This window comes from Besnoitia besnoiti, chromosome IX (genome assembly GCF_002563875.1).
Source record: "Besnoitia besnoiti strain Bb-Ger1 chromosome IX, whole genome shotgun sequence".
Lineage (NCBI taxonomy): Eukaryota > Apicomplexa > Conoidasida > Eucoccidiorida > Sarcocystidae > Besnoitia > Besnoitia besnoiti.
The window spans coordinates 550,839-569,487 of NC_042364.1; the positions used below are offsets into that span (position 1 = coordinate 550,839).

General features: G+C 54.2%; 1 protein-coding gene across 1 annotated transcript in view; it reads right to left on the reverse strand.

Moving 5' to 3' along the window:
• Positions 1-18,649, reverse strand: part of BESB_012570 (uncharacterized protein) — a gene marked incomplete at both ends in the record, with an annotated part of 36,117 nt that overhangs the window by 1,310 nt on the left and 16,158 nt on the right. Inside the window, 37 exons of the mRNA XM_029359987.1 lie at positions 195-332; positions 641-715; positions 1,083-1,251; positions 1,727-1,844; positions 2,019-2,144; positions 2,554-2,673; positions 3,002-3,115; positions 3,279-3,318; positions 3,591-3,690; positions 3,965-4,034; positions 4,290-4,412; positions 4,693-4,869; positions 5,183-5,331; positions 5,708-5,820; positions 6,277-6,442; positions 6,851-8,215; positions 8,635-8,703; positions 9,098-9,256; positions 9,548-9,619; positions 9,914-10,033; positions 10,418-10,611; positions 10,887-10,956; positions 11,419-11,509; positions 11,933-12,044; positions 12,237-12,393; positions 12,697-12,779; positions 12,874-12,992; positions 13,459-13,616; positions 13,959-14,062; positions 14,528-14,873; positions 15,403-15,669; positions 16,033-16,136; positions 16,420-16,477; positions 17,007-17,120; positions 17,447-17,523; positions 17,905-18,011; positions 18,323-18,415. Coding sequence (XP_029216654.1) covers positions 195-332; positions 641-715; positions 1,083-1,251; positions 1,727-1,844; positions 2,019-2,144; positions 2,554-2,673; positions 3,002-3,115; positions 3,279-3,318; positions 3,591-3,690; positions 3,965-4,034; positions 4,290-4,412; positions 4,693-4,869; positions 5,183-5,331; positions 5,708-5,820; positions 6,277-6,442; positions 6,851-8,215; positions 8,635-8,703; positions 9,098-9,256; positions 9,548-9,619; positions 9,914-10,033; positions 10,418-10,611; positions 10,887-10,956; positions 11,419-11,509; positions 11,933-12,044; positions 12,237-12,393; positions 12,697-12,779; positions 12,874-12,992; positions 13,459-13,616; positions 13,959-14,062; positions 14,528-14,873; positions 15,403-15,669; positions 16,033-16,136; positions 16,420-16,477; positions 17,007-17,120; positions 17,447-17,523; positions 17,905-18,011; positions 18,323-18,415 — 5,837 coding nt within the window. The remainder of the gene's footprint in view (positions 1-194; positions 333-640; positions 716-1,082; positions 1,252-1,726; positions 1,845-2,018; positions 2,145-2,553; positions 2,674-3,001; positions 3,116-3,278; positions 3,319-3,590; positions 3,691-3,964; positions 4,035-4,289; positions 4,413-4,692; positions 4,870-5,182; positions 5,332-5,707; positions 5,821-6,276; positions 6,443-6,850; positions 8,216-8,634; positions 8,704-9,097; positions 9,257-9,547; positions 9,620-9,913; positions 10,034-10,417; positions 10,612-10,886; positions 10,957-11,418; positions 11,510-11,932; positions 12,045-12,236; positions 12,394-12,696; positions 12,780-12,873; positions 12,993-13,458; positions 13,617-13,958; positions 14,063-14,527; positions 14,874-15,402; positions 15,670-16,032; positions 16,137-16,419; positions 16,478-17,006; positions 17,121-17,446; positions 17,524-17,904; positions 18,012-18,322; positions 18,416-18,649) is intronic.

Sequence of the window (18,649 nt, forward strand, 5' to 3'; positions counted from 1 at the left end):
CGGTGCAGAGATTCGCAAGAGATCGCAACCTCGAAGCCCTCCAGGAGCGCACCACGAAAGCGGAGACGCTTAACTAAAACACCCCAGACTCAAACTCACATATACATATATATATATATATATATATATATCAGGTGTTGGCCTTCATCCTTCTGTTTCGAGCACTCAAAAGGAGACATTCGCGGATGTCTTACGAGGTTCCATCACGGCGCAGGTTCGAAGTCGCCTGCTGAAGTTGAGCCTGGCCGCCGCCCGCCGCCATCGACGCGCCTGGCAAACTGCCAGCGATATTAACGCTGGCTGCGAGTTCTTCGTCTTCATCGAATTCCTTTCTGAGAAAACACAGAAAAGAGACTCCCAGCTAACGCAGTTCAGCTTCCGAGGCGCGCAATGACGACACACCACACGTTAGCGGAGAGATGTACGCAGACGGGAAATCCCGAATGCACGCACCTAGGCATGGGCGACGGAACTGCTAATGCTTTCTTTGAGCAGACAGTCGCGTCGGAAAGTGATGCTGCCGTGATGGCCGTTGACACTGTGAACTCATCTGGTTCTTCAGGCTTGAGCGATAGAACAGAAGTGACGCGAAGACGTGCTTCCCGAGAGCGCCAACCGCAGGCGAGGGAGGCGGACTTACGCAGGTCGAATGAGATACGAATCGACGGTACTCTGCAGGACAGCTACTCGCTTATTGAACTTGAAAACGAACTCCCTGCAGAGAAACATGCCACAACCCACACGCGATCAGCTTCGCTCGTCTTCGCAAGACGCCGAACAACTTAGTTCACCCATCCATCCACCTCGATATCTGCAGTATGCGTAAATCAGCGGAGGTATACCAAAAGCCCGCGACCGGTTCCGTTCCTCTGCACGAATTCACTCCTCGCTGCAACGCACGCGGACGCGCGCAGCCTTGCGATGCGGGCGCACGTCCTGTAGCAAGCCCGCACTCGCGGAGTAATCAAAACACGCGCTCACAAGCAGTCACACGAAAAAGCTATATGCCAACTCGTAGGTATATATATATATATATATATATATAATCTAGAAGACTGGAAAATGCACGCGTGCCGACTCACCCTGGAAAGCCCTTTTCGATCTCGGTTTTGAGGATTTCCGAGACGTTGATTTTTCCCGGCACGCCGTTGCTCTCCATCATGTTTCCTGTGAGGACATCCATTCCCCACAAGTCGTAGCGCAGCCGGCCGCTCCCGATGACTCCTCCTACGCAGCTGCCGTAGTGCAGACCTGCACGCGGAGCACACACACACACATACAGGCCAACATGAAGATCAGCGCGGCTTGCATGCAGCTGAATCTACAACCGAGATACGTAGTCATATTTACACACGCATGGATACCTGTAAGTTAAAATACATGCATGCATGCATATGTATATATGTGTGCCTCTATATAAGGGAAGCAATGTCGTGCGCGCACATGCGAACCCACGTGCCAAAATACTGATACGTTCGGAAACACCTATATAACTATATATATATATATATATATATATATATGAATCACTTTAACTAGGAGACTGAGAGTTCAAAGCGCGGTCAGCGTCGTTCGATCTCTTTAGATTGGAACTCCACAGGCCACAACGGCAGATCCGCGTCAGCGAGTGATGGCGCTATTTCTAATTTCGCACGTGTTTAGCGGACCCGACAGCAGATCTCCGCGTTAGAAAGAGAGAAAATTCCTCCAAGCAGCGGCGACTCACCGATACGCATGTTCAGATTGGGAATGCAGAGCCGCTCGCGAACCTCGAGGATATTGCTGATCATCGCCTTCGCCATCTCCAGCACCAGCCACATGCCTTCGCGCGGATCAGTGTCTTGCTGAAAAAAAAAACCTCAAAGCGACGCAACTACACCTTTCTGGAAGAAACAGACGAAGTCAAAAAACGACCCATTAAACAGGTATACATATATATGGAAAGGGCGAGGGACGACATCCACCACACATCACCATACAATAGCATACGCCTAAATATACTCGAGACTGCTTACGGCATTTTCGGCAGTCACGGGCTCAGAGACTGCGACGTAAGCGTCTCCGATTGTGCACAGTTTGTAGAGGCCGAACTTTGTGCTGTCTTTGTCAAATTTCGCAAAGAGCTTTTGAAGCATCGTGACGACCTGAGGCACAGCAGCAGCCAGAGCTGCAGGCGTGCATATGAAGAAAATTCACAGCGAAAAAAGAAACAAAAAAGAGCAAAGACGCGAACGACACGCGAAGGCGGGGGGGAAGTGAACGCGGAAGCGTCGCAAGAACAGTGCAGATACATCAAAAAAAGACGCACCAAAGAGCTACGCAGAACCGAGACAAGGTGAATGGCGAGAACTTCACACACGGTTAACAGTCAAGAAAAAAGCAACGAGAGAGAAAGCAGAAACGCAACAACACCGACACGCCTGGCTCGGTCTTCGGCGCTGGAAGAGCACCGCGGGCATCTACTCGAAAAACAACACAATCGTTCAGCAAACGCCGCACGCGAACTGGACAGGAACATGCTCAGGCATAGTTCTCGCTTCCCTTCAGCCGCACCTCGCACGCATCGACGCCTTTCGCCCAACTCGTGAACCCGCAGATATCAGCAAAGAGAAACGTCACGTTCTCGTGGAGGTAAGCGAGCTTCAGCTTGTCTTGCTGGAACTCCTCCAGGACCTGAAGAAAAACAAGTGGCCTCAAACGCAATCCTTCACCAACTCCGAGCGAATCGACGGTCTCACTCGAGAAAAAAAGTTCTGTAGCTGCGTGACAGACATGATCTACGCATACATATTTATATATATATATATATATATATATATCTACATATATATATATATATATATCTACATATAGAGAGAGAGGGAAACAGAAAGAAACATAGCACACATTGGAAGCGATGCGCATATGGATCTAACACTATATTTATATATACAGGTCGTCGTAGCTCCTCGCTCACATCACGAAACGAATTACACGCGAGACTAGAAGCGCATCGTCTCACCTGCTTGGGAAGCATGTCGTTCAGGAGCTGCGTCGCGCGGCTCTCTGTGGTCTTAGCGTGCTCGTTCACGTAGAAAGTTAGACGATCAATATACTCTTTGCAGTACGCGCTAACCTATAAAAACAGAACAACATGCAGCTGAGACCCTTCTATGCCGCCAAAACAAAGACAAATCCTCATATATATACATGCATATTCATATATTGGCTACACTGACATACTACAAACCTTTCTGCTGAACTCACGCTGCGAATCGATCCGAGGCCAGGGTACTTACCAGGTTGAAGAAGACATAGCAAGGGAATGTCGCAATTGTACTGCGGAGGAAACACAGGAAATAGTGGAAACCAGAGAGATCAAATCACAAACGAGACACATCACCAGACAACATGCACACGCCCGCGGCACCGCTCTGCGCAGTCCCTTCCACAAGCACGGATTTACACGGTTTTGAGGTTATATGCGGAGACTTTTTTGCGTGAAAACCTGACTTTTGGGGTTGAATGCGGCAAGGGTGAAGCACTCGAGAGTTGGAGAAGTCGTGACTGTTTCTGCTTCATCTCTGGCTGCGGTGGATTCGCTCGCGTACCTGACCGTGGACGCCGTTTCTTTCGCGGTGGTGATGATGAAGGTCAAGCTCATCGTCATCAGAAGCACGTCAACCAGAATGCAGTTTTGGAACAGAAGGCCTGAAACAAAAAAGAGACTGCCGGACTCACTTCTTTCCAAGGACTCGAGAAGGCAGCTTCGCAGCGCAGACTGTCTCAGCCCAGTCCGCGTTCGCTGGATCGCGTCTCTTCTGCGTGCTACATTCCCCTCCGCTGAACGCCAGCTCCCTCTCCCCACTTCGAAGCGAACGTGACAACCGTGACGCTGAAATCCGACGTCTGTTTATACAGATAATCCCAACTTGGCAATCTCTCCTCCGCGAGTGTCACCTCGTCGCGGCGCCGCCTTCCTCACCTGTATTGTGGTGGAGGATAACAATGTAGAAGAAGAGCTCAATCGTGTCGCTAAGCAACCAGTAGGTGTACTGTTTGTTGTCGGTCTCCTCGAAGGTCGTGGGCGCGTCGGCAACCGTGGTGGCGTACGGGAAGAAGTCCGTGCGGCTGCGGCTCTGCTGAAGCATGCGCAGCGCCCGAGAGACGCCAGCGGAGGGGAAGGCGAGGTCTCCCCCCGAGTCGAAGTCTGCGTCCGCAAGGCTTCGCGCATGCGCGTGCAGGTTCCGCGCCGCGCCGCCGCTCGCAGGTGACGTCGGAGGCTCCAGCACAGCTTCGACCGTCTCCGCGGTGTCCTCGTCGTCCCGTGCACACACGCCCCACGAGTTCGACAGCGCAAAGACACAAGAGGCGGAAATAAACAACAAATTGAGCAAAAACACCATCCACCGCAGCTCCAAGCAGCTGGCCACCTGAAGACACACACGCAGACCGATACAGACACACATGCAAAAAGCCTCCGCAGGCACACATCGAACGTCACACACGCAGAAACACGCGGAGACGCGCCACACAGAGAGAGGCTGCAGGGACCCCAGTTGAGTGTCGGACAACCTCACGCCGTCAGCCTCCTCGACGCACACAGACAAACAGTTGAGCCGCTCCATGGAATACGAGAGAGAAAACGATGTGCATTCACGTGCGCAGGAGGCGGCTTTCAGGGCCGTCACTCAGGCCTCGACCGCGCCTCACCTCTTTCCTGTTCCTGTAGTGAAAGAGCATCCATAGCGCGAAGGCCGCCAGCGTGTAGGTCGCGCGCACAGCCCAGTAAAGGCCTGTGCAAACGTAGAGATCGAGTGTCTTGTCAGGGCTAACCACGTAAATACGTGGCAGCGCCAAGCGCGTGAGCGTCTGAACGCAGAAGGTGACCTGAAGAGAAGCAGAAGCGACCGGATACGCAGAGGAGAAAGTGAGCCGCCCGGCGCCACGCAGCGAGCAGCGGGAAACGCAAACACGTAGACCAAGGCAAGAATGCCTCAAAAAATACCGCAGCGTAAATCGCCGCACCGTAAGGACGCAGCACAACACGGACGCATGCGAAAGGAGAAGCAGATACAGACTGAGGGAGAAAAAACGAGAGGCACGGAAGAAGAAGGGGCGAAGAGAGAGAAGAGAAAGGCGGGCGGAACGAGTGAAAACACGCGTGGTGCAGAGAAGACCCGGCGGACCGACATATCCTTACGAGGAAGATGATCAGCGCCTGCTCTATCGTGTTGATGTTCGATTTGTTGTTGTAGAAATGCGTCCGGTAGCGCGCCTCGAGGTTCTTGTCTTTGAACTTGAGCAGCAGCCACTCACTCGAGACGCTGATTCGCGTCATTCTGCTCTGCTCTACTGAACAACACGCAACGCACGGCAATGCGCCACGATACTCCATAAATACACGTAAATAAAAACAAAATAAATCAAAATATACTCAAGTATACTTACGCAGCGTGATGCTTGGAGAGATTAAGGGTGAAGGGCTCACGCGTTGACAGCCCACCAGAGGCCCTCTGCGCTGACATCTACTCGCAATGCGCGTCTGATTCCGCCACACAATGCATATATATATATATATATATATATATATATATATATATATATATATATATATATATATATATATATATATATATATATGATACTCTCAACTTTAGAGGCGCTGTGGGACTAGGAATGCGTGTGCCCGCTCTGATGGACGCTCGTTCCCAGCGCATGTACTCACCCAAGTCTTCGTCGTCCGAAGAGGCGACGGGAGGCTTGCTTTCTACGTGCCTGTCCGTCTGCGCATTTGGGCACACATCTACCTTGCTCGGATTCTCCATTGAACTGCGCGTCCTGAAAAGCGACGAAGGAAACAGACCGATTGCGAGGGTCAGAAGAACGACATCTTGTGCTGCGCACTCAGTGACTCCTCTCACAAACGCTCGCTACGCCGCGAACGAGCGTTTATTGACGCATATATATATATATATATATATATATATACATATCTATTGTATATGAAAGTATTCCTGCTAACAACGGCTTACAGTTTCGGATACCTGCGGACCGCGTGCGCCAAGCGTGGTTATCACAAGTCGTCAACACATTGCCAAAAGAGTGGGACAGCGTCCGCGCTGCGCGCTGATCTATGCGCTTGCGTATATATATGTATATATATGTATATGTATATATATGTATATATATACGGATAGGCTTGCGAAGCTGTATCTACATCGCCTTGGAGACTTCCCCCCCTGCGTGTGAAGCGTCTGCGCGGACTGAGGCACTCCACAGCCGTGCACGTCTGACCTGAAAGGGGAGAAGAGGAAGGACGCGAAGCCCGCCGATTTCTGAGAGTCCTTCGAAGGAGAGTTGTCTGCCTTGGCGGCTGGTGGGCGTGCGCCTCCAGTTGCTGCCACAAGAGGTTCTGTCTTGCGGCTGGTGAGACGTGGCAAAGGTGTCGCGTCCGCGGGAACTGCGAAAAAGCACACGCCCACGGCAGACGGCTCCTTGAATTCACATGCGATTCGTGGTCTCTGGCTCACAACAACAGACAACCGTCATTCCTTGGCTGTGCATTCTCGCGACACGCTGTGAACAAAAAACCGCCGTTCCCTGACTGTTTGCTAGCGAGCGCCAACGCTATCGCCGGCCTCAATAATCAAGACGCCTTTCCGTATACTAAAAACAGACACAGTCTCATGGTCCCGGCATGTAGAGGCCGCCGCCCTGAGGAACTCGAGCGCTGGTTACCGCCACAAACCCATCACGCACCAGACAGTGCAGTTCCGGCGTCTCGCGTCCCGCAGGCGTTTCAGACAGCAGTCCTGCGCAGGTGCGCTCGCGGCGCTCCAGACGTTCCCCCACGCATTCTGTTTCTCACCTCGTTCTCGTCCGCTCTCCGCGTCGTGCGCGAGCGTCACCTTCTGGCCATTGGCGCCTCCCGCGTCGCTCATCTGCGAGGCTGAGCGCGCTTGCTCCACGGTCCGAGGGTCGTCGCGGGCGCCGTCTTCGTCGGCGTGTGCCTCTCTGCTCATCTCGCCTCCGGGCGCCGGCGTCCCGTGGACGAATTCGCTGCGGAAGGTCCTCTCCGACCGCGTGCCCGGCGCCTTCTCGCGCCCAGGCACGCTCTGGCCCGCGCCGGAAGCCGCGGCGCCGCCGGGGGACCCCGCCTCGGTCTCTTCCTGCTGCTGCCGCCGAAGCTCCCGCTTGATGCGCTCCAGGAGCCGCGCCTTTCGGGCCTCGTCGGAGTCCTGGGAGTCTTCGCTTGCGCCTGAGACGGGCGTCCTGCCGCAAGCGGCCTTCGCGTCTCCGTTCTCAGCACTGAGCGTCTTCTCCTGCACGTCGCCGTCGGTGTATCGCTTGTTGCCGCGCAGCTCCTCGTCAATCCACCGCATGACTTTCGCGACTTTCTGCTGACGCTGGTAGATGCGCAGCAGCTGCCGCGTAGACATAGCATCGTAGTCGAATCTCGAGTCGCTGGCTCTAGGCGGCTGCGCCTGAACAGGCGCGTAGGCCCCCGAGGATCGCCAGGACGCGCAGCGTGAACATGAATCGCACGCAGAGGAGGAGGAGGAGAGAGACGCAAAAGACGACTGCGAAGAGAAGGCGAAACGGCCAGGGCCGTGGCTGCCGCGCAGAGAGTCCGGCGGCAGCGATCCAGAGGACGAAGAGGCCAGCGAAGACGGCAACGCGACAGTCTCCACATCGGCGTCGCTCGACTCGCTGCCAGCGTCTCGACGACTCTGCGACTCGTCGGCAGCCCCGCCTCCGGTGCCTCCACATACGAGGCGGAGCGGCGAGAGTCTCCGCTGCGGCCGGACAGCGCCGTGGGCCTCCGCGCTCTGGAAGAGCCGTTCGCGGCGAGCAGAGTCTGGCTGCCCTGTCTCTTCGCCTGCGGAAGGACGCACGCGCCGCACGTCCGCGGTCGCGTGCGCGACGATGTCGTCCACGGCTTCTTGTTCGACAGCCTCTTCCACAATTTCGCCCTCGCCCTGGAGCGCCGCAGCGAAGAACGCCTTCGTCTCCGCCTGCGTCCCGCCGAACCCGTCGTTCACCGGCGACGACGGCTGGCTCGCCGTCGGTCCCTGACTCGCCGTCTCCAGGGGGCTTGCGGGGTCGGCATCGATGGCTAGGGAATGGTCGGAGAGGCAACGCGACACCGCGCGAGTGTTCTCCGGATCGGCGGAAGGCTCGCCTGCAGACAGCCGCCGCGACGCGTCTGAGCACCGGCTTTCGCCTCGGTGGCCTGAAGCGCAAAAGGAGACATCAGGCGCAGACATCCACAGCCATACCGCGACGACAGTGTCGGGGCGGAACGCCAGCCCGCAGGGAGGGGAAGGAAGGAAAGAGAGCAGTGCGCAGGCGAGACGGGAAAGCCGAGCCTCAACAAAGCGCGGAAAAATATGGCGAAACGCGGGAAGCACATACAAACGATCCATTCTCCTCGCGTCCGGAAGCAAGTCGCGGCTGCGAAGGAAAAAAAAACGCCGGAGACACCGCTGTACACGGCAGCCGCGCTCTCAGTCGGCCCTTTAGAGAACGCCAGAGAAAGCGAGTCAACACACTCGAATGGGTTGGGGTGACTTCAATAAATCGTGACCACGCAAAACGACACCGCAACGACGAAGTGAAGAAAAAAAAAGAAAAGATGTTACAAGTGGTTACCTCCAGACTCCGACAATCCGTCGGTCGATCCGTTGCCTTCTTGCTCGTCAAAGTGTGGGTAAGGGGAACCTGTCGGCACGCGACAACCGCAAAAGCAAAGCGCATGTGGAAGGGAAAAAAGTTAGAACGCGGACATATATGTATATATATATATATATATATATATATATATATATATATATATATATATATATATATAACCCTAAACCCTAATATATATATATATATATATATATATATACATTGCCGTATCGAGCCCAGTGCGCGCCATGGACCTTCATGAATCTCCACAGTCGCCCCTCGATGCCAGAGCATCGACTTGGACATCTACACCGCACGTACATGCATGCATGCGCGTATACACACATACAAACGCGTACACAGCTGAAGAAATATCCATATCCATTCCGACCTACGCAAGGCTTGGGGTTCAGCGGTTTAGGCTGCTAGAGAGGCCACGCACCTTTGACTCGGACGAGGAGAAACGTGTTCATGAGCCCTTTGCCTTTGACCTCTGTGTGGCGCGGCTCGTACTCCAGCGTGTCGTCGCCCTTCACCAGTTCGTAGGAGTCCTCGGAGATATGAATGTAGCCGGGTTGTCCCGTAGTCTTCATGCGACTCGCTGAAAAAAGGAAAAACCACGCCCCGAAAGACATGCATCCGCTTCAGCACACACGCAGCCTAAACGGATAATGTGCCAACCACTCCAGTGCAGATGCTCCTAGAATATGTCAATATATATACACATTTAAGTAAATCTGTGTGTATATGTTCATGCACAGCAGAACATCTCAAAAATAGAGGGATCTGAGTGAAGTCGATTCCTTTTGTTGGAGAGGAAGCAGACGGCGAGAGAGGCGCCGATATGCCACGGACAACTCCTGAATGCTCCCTTCGTCTTTCTTCATCTCACCTGTGTTCACAGTGTCACCGAACAGCGCGTACTGAGGCTTCTTCGCTCCCACGACTCCGCTGATGACGCGTCCTGAACGAGAAAATGAAAGAGAGCGCAAATCGCTATTCTTTTGAGCAAACCCGGAATACGCAATCGACTCCCTTCCCTGTTCACCCACCAGACGAGTGCGTCTACGCATCAAGAGAGACAAGAGGGAAAAAAAACTCTACGCTGAAACAGTCGAATGCTAGACAGGCCACAGCGAAGGAGATGCCATCGAGCCGCACACTCGCCGCACGCGATGTAAAAAGAGAGTAAGGTAGACAACAGCGCTGTCGCTCGTTCGCATCATCGACAAAAACCAGAAAAGAGAGAAGAACGCACCTGAGTGAATTCCGATCTTCACGCGAATGCGCTGCGGGCGTGACTGCAGCACAGTGCGGAGGACGTTGCCTGTCTTCTGGCGGTTGAAGCGACGGCTGCTCATCGGGCTTCCCATGGCTACTGCGAACAGAAAAGAGGAAAATGAACTTGGCATTCGCCATTCCAAACCGCACATCATCACAAAACACCACCTCATACCTCAGCAAGCAGATGTCCCTACGTACGTGTACATACAAGTGCTTGTATGCATATATATATATATATATATATATAGTATGTTCCGAGACAGCCATCGAGAGACATGCGCCTTTACTCCGTGGAACCTCGGCACGCGATCAGACATGCAGCAGTCTCAGCGAGGCAAAAAATACGTATGTATGTATGCATGTGTGTAGGTACGTATGTATCTATGCCTATGCCTGAATATATATATATATATATATAGGCGTCAGTGCATGTTCGGGCACCTATCTCCCATGCCGCCAAACGCGAGTCACTGCGTACCGGTGCTGGGGTGTTGCTGGAGGGAGTGGCGATGCTCGGGAAGGCCTCGCGGGGTGTCGGTGCTGCCGGCAGCGTGGCTGCCGGCGAGAGACGCGCCGCTGCCGTGGCTCGCAGACCCCCCGAGGAAGCCCTGATTGCTGGTTTTCACTTCGTAGCGAATCTGTGCCGCGACCTCCAGCATCGCCAGCGCCATGCTGAGTCAAGCAGAACAACAGCGACATGCACGCTCACATCTACAAGGCTACACGGCAAGGTCACGCATGCTCTCAATCCGACTGTGTATCTACCTGAATCGGTCCAACCCTACACCCGTGCGTCAGCCTTCGAGAGACCGACGATGAATGTGTGGAACCACTGAAACGGCGGAGAAAAAGAGACGAGCCGACACGGGTTCAAGCCCCAGCAATTTTTTTTTTCGCAAAAAAATGTCTCCGCACCCATACGAAAAACAAATGGCGGAGACGCTTACTCTAGCGCATCGCAGGCGTCTTGTTGAGATGAGGCCGGAGAGGCCTCCTTGCCCGGTTGCAGACCCGCAGCTGCAAATGCAACAGCGTAAACGAAGTCCGGAATCGATGGCACAAGCATCGCACAAACAGAGAGAGTACGAGCTCGCAAAGCAGAGAAATCAACATATAAATGTGGGGTCCAAAAGACACGGGCTCCCCGCAGGCAACGCATGCATGACCTCTAGATCCTTAAAACGAATTGCACACATCTACAAACAAAAATATACTCTTAACTACGTGTCTGGCCGCGACTCGAATAATCGTCTGCATGATTCTAAAAACGTGGGCATACTCAACTCACACGCGTGGAGCAACCATGCGAATCGCCACACAACCGCACTCGCACACATCGGTCAATGCAAAGCAAGCTGGACGAGCGGCGGCGTGACCTATGTTCGCTGGAATCCCAAGCGACAAGAAGGCGCCGCGCGTGCGGTCCTTGTGGAGAAAGCGGCGCATGTGCTCCTCGACGAAAGTACCTAGCGGGCTTACCTGCAAGGTAGGTTTCAAAGACAGTCTCGATTTTTGTGCATCCAAACTGCTCTGCGCTTCTATCGAAGCACAGGAAGAGAGAGTCCAGCACCTGCGAACAGAGGGCCGCAGACAGCCAGAAAGCGCAGGAAAGGAAACAGAAATTTATCCGTATACAGACGTGCGTCCTGAATAACGAGCCTTGTCCACACAAGCATACATGTATATACATACATGCACATATTTATCTAAGCTGAGGGCGAGGCGGCCCGCGGCGAGGCAGGCGGAGACGCAACTCGTGTCTCGTAGGCCTCAGAGGCCAACAGACGACCCAGAAAAAACCCTAAACCGCAGTCAACGCGACCCCAGCGACGCAGGGCACGAATGCTTTCTAAAAGCGATTGAGCAGCGACAAGCGTCGCTCCGGGCACGAAGGGAATCAATGCATTCGCTCGCACAGCCTCCCTCTCCACAGATGACAAAATATACGAACGTCGTCGGTGGAAATATTGCGAAGAAACGAAGTCGAAGGTACCTCGACGAGGCGCGTGGGCTCGATGGACGCGACGACTTGCTGGAACTCGTAGACGTCGCAGAAAATGACGGACACGGTTCCTCTATCTTCGGCCTTGAGAGAAGTCGGAATTCTGAGGACAACGCATCCGGTAGCGAATCTCTGTCGACTTGGAAGGCACAGAAAGCAAACTACACACGCAGAGATCCAAAAGCCCGCTCACAGGGCCGCACCCGCATCTAAGAAAACGGGTATATACGTGTATTCCAAGCTCGAATAGGCGCGTGTGCATTTCCTGAGGCGCGAGTTTTCATGTCAGTCGCACCCCTCATCGTTAAGCTCTGAGTTGATCATCTGGTCCACGACGAAAGCAGGCAGCATGGTGTTGAGAATTTCGCGCTGCTTGCGGCGCGACGCATCCACTGAATAGTCCAGCAAGAAGGACTTGCGCTGATTGTACTCCAGACGGTAGCCGACGAAGCCTGCGAAAAGCCGCGATCCAAAGAACGCAACCGTTGGAGCCAAACTTGCGGCGGCAACACAGATCATGCGCATCTGACGATTGTCTGCACGCCATGGATTTCCGCTTTCAATATGACACACGCCCGCGCCTACAACTGCAGGATGCAGCCACAGTGAGACACCCCAAAGAGCTCCGCCTGCATAATCTGTATGAATAAATAAGCAGAACTACGAATGCATATATCTCCGCAGATGATCACGCGGGCACCCGCGGAGGCTTGCGCACTGCGTGTGTCTCCGGTGCGTGTGGAGGCGCCACGTACCAACGAAGACGTCAACACCGATGAAGAGTGGAAGGTAGTGTACGAAGCTCAGCGTCGGGAGGTAGGACTTGTCGATCACAAACCTGCACACACGGCAGAGAGAGGAAGCAGCTTTGAAGAAGGACTTACGCGCGAGCGCACTGACGTCTAGATGGCAGGTTCCGCGTGCGTGCTTACCTCGCAATCGTAATCATGAGGAAGAGCACGTTCCAGACAACAGCTTGGAGAAAGGAGATACGCAGAATGACGAAGGTGAAGACCGGAAACAAAACTGACGTCAACGTCCCGTCGACGTGCTGCACATCCACACACCGCGCAAAAAAGAAAATAAATCGGTGCACTCAAACAGAGCTAGATACGCGAGCGTCCCCCCACCCATGCGGATGTCCTTCACATACACACATAAACAACATATATATATATATATATATATATATGAATAGGACTAGAGATAGAGTGCTACAGCAAGAGAGCAGAATCAATATGCAAACATCTGCTGAATTCAGAAGGCAGCAATGCCTCTCGTGCAGGTACGGGGCACGAGGAGCCGCAACGAAAAGACATTCTTGACGACGTATCGAAACATTGGATGTTCTCTACCCTCAGCGCCGGACGCCACACATATCAGAGAAGACTGGCATACGTGAATTCATACACGAAATGCATATATCATATATTGTATAGATAAGTATGTCTGCAAATCGATGTTATCTGCGTTGCTGGCTGGTGCAGACGCGTCGAAGCACGGCGCCTGGGGCTTACTGAAGTGGCGTAGAAGACGACGTTCGAGGTCACCATCAGAAAGACAATGGAGTTGACGATGAGTGAGAAGTGATCGAGGAAAATGAAGTCGTAGAACGTGCAGACGACGGTGGCCACGAAGCCAAGGCCAACAACCAGAGTCGGCAGGCACATCCAAGCTGAAAACGATAGAAAATCAATCGGGAAAAACGTCATCTGCACATGCGCATGCCCTGAATAAATGTAATCTTACATATAAAAAAATATATATATATATGTATACAGGCGCATACGTATTGGTTCCATTCCAGTACTGCCCAAAATAAAATTTTAAAAGGCCGATCGTGTAATGGTAAGGACAAAAAGCTATATAAGCGTGTGAATATAGACACCAGGAATGTGTTGTCAGGGCCTATTGTAAGGAAGAGCCAGAACTTTGTCTGACTGCTTCCCAGTTTTCGTCTGCTGATGGCGCCACATGCACAGAGAAAGCCAAGGACGCATGCGATCAGAGCACTTACGCTGCATCTGGCTTCCTCGGGGGTTCCAGTGCTTGTCGATGAAATACTCCGTCAGGAAACTCAGGAGCTCGTAGAGCGCAATCAAGACGAAAATCACGCGGTACCTGGAAAAAAAACGAGTCCGCGCGGCGAATACGCAAAGTCGAAGTGATACCTGGTACCTGGCTGTTAATGCCGACACACGATGAAATGCTGGGACATCCCGCGTTTTATGTATGCACAGCAACAAAGGAAAACCAGATGCCTCAGGCCGCTACGAATTCGCTCAATACTATGCGAGCATGGAGACCTATACACATGGTATTTTTAGCCCGACATATGAGGACGAAGGAACTTGGAGAGAGAGGCGAGAACTCAGCGTCGCGAGGCGATGGGCGCGCCCGCCCCGGAACATAAACACGCAGATTCTGCGTCGCGGTCGATTCCCTTCGTTTTCACGCATTTCGTTCGTGGATGTACAGCCGTGGACACGGACACGTGTAAGCAGATACGTCTTGTAACTGAGTGAGTAATTCAGATCCATTTTCGGAAGTCGCATCTGCCTGCTTGCGCGACAGGCCGCAGCTCACCAAGGGACGAGCCTCTTAAGGAAGGATTTCTTGTTGTGGATTTGATAGTCAGCCTCCAGCTGCATGTCTTTGAATCGGAGGGTGAATCGGTTGATGAGGTGCGACACCTTGACAAGCTTAGTGTTGTTGTCGCCGGCCTTCTCCTGGTCTGAACCATTGCTCGAGAGACTGTTCTCCGTCTCCAAGTCCGCAGCCATGTCTGTCATCGGCATGACGCCTCCTGCGCCGCCAGGGCCGAAAACCGACTTCGTGCGCCCAGTCCCGCCGCCCGCCGTGCTCGGCGCGAGCCCGCCCGCGGGGGCACCTGCCCCCTTCGCGCCCGCTTCCCGCTGTGCTCCCTCTCCGGCTGGAAACACGCAGAATGCGAGAAGTCCGTGAGCGGAGGAAAAAACAGGGCAAACACAATGCACATGACTCCACGGGACACGAGAAGGCACAAGGAGGCGCAGCGCAGCTCAGAGACAGGGAATCAAATCGATAGGCGAGCAAGGCGTGTGCGCTCGAGGAAGCAGACGACACAGCTGAGGACTCAAGCAGCGAACAAGGAAAGCCACACGCAGAGCCGTGGAGCCCCGCAGCAATAAGCTCTCGTCTGGACGCCAAGTCCCCGGCAGAGAAATCTGCGCGCAAGGATCCCGCTACGTGAGCGAGAGGAAGAAAACGGTGCGAGCGACATCCCGAATCCCTCCCCGCGCGGCTGGAAACTGATGTCTACATCGCCTGCATGGCCCCCGTCCCCCCCTCCCGCACGCCAAAAGATCCTGCTTTTTCCTCGCCGCTTCCGCGGAGCCACGTCACACCCACGCAGCAGGCTCGACGGGAAAAATTCAAGCCACGGTGGCGGAGATTGCTTGTTTTCACTTTTCGAGAGTTACCTTTTTCGTCAGCGGCGCCGGTGTAGGACAAGAAGTTTTCGTTGATGCGGAAGCGACGAGGCGGCGGCAGGCGATCTGCGACACTCTTGTGTCGGAGCGGATTGAAGCGCTCGCGGAGCTCAGCGCCGAACTCGTGAGAGCCGAGAGGGTCCTGCGTGACTCGCGGCGTGCGCACGCAGAAGCAGCCGCCCACCAGCCACGCGACGCGCTTCGCCAGGCTCCAACACGAACCCATTCCGCAAAACCAACCGTACTCGTCGTGACCGCCTGCGCACACCGTCCACAGAGCGCCTCACGCAGCACGCAGAGCAGGAAAAGAATCGTACGCCAAAAAAAAAGCCTAAACGATTGTACACGGCAACAACCGAGCTGTCGTCTATACGCGAGCCTAATTGTGTTCAGGCGCAATCTGATGCACGCTTGAACAAACATACGGGCATGCGTGTTTGTCTGTTCAGGCGGAGAGGGCAAGGCGCGCCCGCAACCTCTGATAAGTCTCTACAGGAGTGTGTGTAACGGCATATCTCGGGTAGCGTGTAGCAACAGAAATGAGTCGACAGTCATCCGCGTGCGGCTGGGACTTCAAGAGACGTGCGTTGGGCTTGGAAGACAGTGAACGACCCCTCTTACCCGGCAGAAGACGTGGACGTGGATGGCTGAACGGGAGTTTCGTCGACTTCCTGCGCGCATCGACGTCCGCTTGCTTCTGTGCGAGGTACTGTTTCACGCTTCCACTGAGAACAACAGAAAAAGGCGAAAAGCAGCAAAAACACATGTGCGGACACAAAGAGAGACAGGTGGAGCCCAAAAACTACCGTCGAACAAATATCGAGGCTCCTTCGGCACACTACGCCGGACACACAGAGAAGACCCCAGCAAAGAGACGAAAACCACTCGGCCGTTCGAACCGTCTTCTCCCCTCCATACACGAAGAAGCCTTCCTAACAACCCGCTGACGACGAAAGAGTCGAAGATCAAACCAGCCAAGCGAAAGGAAGCACCGAGACACCTCCTCACCTGATATTCGGGAAGAGGGAGGAAGTAAAAACTTGCAGCAGAAGCTGAACGAGGATGCCTGAACACAGACCAAGACACTCCGCATGACGTGGGTGTGGAAAACGTGTGGACAGACCCGTCGTCGACAGCTCGCCACAGCACCCCCCTGCTCACGGATTCCTTCAGGCGAGACGCGCGAAAGAGAAAGACAAAACTGAAAACGAGGAAGGCACGGCGCACGGCACGGCCATACAGAGACGCAGAGAGAGAGCGGAGAGAGACGGATCACCGACGCGCAGAGACGGTTGAAAATCTAGGCACCGTGACGAAGCGGCTCTCACGCAGGGTGTCCGCCACATCAGAGTCAAAAAGAAGAAACCGAGGAAGCACCGCACGCCGCGAACAGACGAGAACGCGCGAGCGCAGTCCAAGTTCCCCACCGCTGCAAAACCCTGAAAGACTGTGGCAGACTCGCAAGAGCCGGGTTCGATCCCAACTGCGGTACCACGCCAGACACCCGCGCATACACTGTGCTAACAGCGTGTGCATCGTTTGGGTCCTGGCGCAGCGGGCAAGCGCCGGGGAGCATGCGATACTCGAGGACTCACCGATGGAGATCCACAGTGGGATCAGAAAGTACAGCATAGGCCAGTTGAATACCACGCGACCGGCGAGCTCCATGTAGCGCCGCGGCCATCCGGTGAGCGAATACAGCAGCACAGCTGCAGGAGACAGTTGGCAGAGGGGGGACTGCGAATGCAACTCAGCACGAGACGACGGCTGGAGAGCAACTGAGAAGTCGCTGGAAGATCGGCGAGCGCTCCCCAACGGCCGCAGGTGCGCCCGCCTGCGACTATGAAACTCCAGCGAGCGCCAGAAGCCACGCACCCTACTCCACGCGAGAGCGAAGGGCGAATGGGTCGAGGACGTCGCCTTCTTCCCCGGACTCACGACGGCACGAAAATAGATAACGCTTGTCAGTTCAGCAGCGTCTCGCATGTGCCCTTGCCCCTCCCGCGGGCGCTCTTAGCGGAGCACACAAGCTTACCTGGGAAGAACATGAGTGTACAGAGGAAGATGGTGGTGAAGAGGAAGGTCGGAGTCCAGAGGTTGGTCTCCAAGATTCTGAAGACCCGACAGAGCACACAACGGAAGCGATTTCGAGCGAATCGCGGCCAACGCGCGGGATCGAGGAGGACCCGCGCATGGCAGGACGCCCGCAGAAACTTCGAGACAACAGGAATGGGAGAGAGAAACGTCAGACCGACGGCGAACGGCAACGAATGAAAAACATGTGATTCGGACATAAACACCAAGGGGAGAACGCGAGCTGGCCTCATCTACGAAAACAAAGAAAACTGGGGAACGTAACGCGTTCCCGACCACACCCACCTTCCCCTATAAACGAAAAGAGTTCTTCCCACGATTTCCACGACACAAAGGCACCCTCGGAAGTGAACGTCAACGGGTCTACACTCGAGATTCTCTCCCTCTTCCGCTGCTCACATGCGGAGGTTCGACTGAAGGAGGGAACTGAAAAGCAGCAGAATGCCGTAGCTGTGGAAGCCCAGAACTTGGCCGTCCCCGAAGGTGCTGCCGTCCATCCACGTGGCCTGAATGCAGCGCAAAAAAAACGCGTGAAAATGAGACGCCGACTAGGCCTACATACCGCGCGGGCGTCTGCAAAAGCTAGGAAAAGCTTTCGAAAATCGAGTCCGCGAAAACAGGCGACACAGAGACGCCACGAGCCCAGCCAGGCGTGAAAGTTGGAAGAGAAAGATAAAATCTGTACCCTGCTGAAAAGAAGGAAACCGACACTCAGGAAGTCAACGCGAAGAGCGTGGATACGCCGGCGCGATGAAAAGAAGACGAGCCAGGAACGGGACCCAGAAGGTCGGTCGCGATACGATTCACAACAAACTACCTGCAGCAGATAAAAGATGATGAAGGAGTAGACGATGCCTTCAACTGTCCAGAGAATGAAGCGGAAGCCGTTGAAGTAAAGCCGGCGTCGCCCCTGAAGAGAAAGCGACAGACACCGGGGAGCACATGGGAAACCAACGGCCAGATACACAAGCAACTCATTCGACGTATACATGCGCTGCAGCAGGAATGCATCATGACCGTGTGCAGAGGCGGAGAGAAAAGCTGCAAAAGCGTCCAGGGACACGCCTTTATCTATGCACAGATAGCGATGCCGCCGAAGTGAGAAGGCATGGATGTAGCGCCGAATAGAACAAAGACGTGGAAC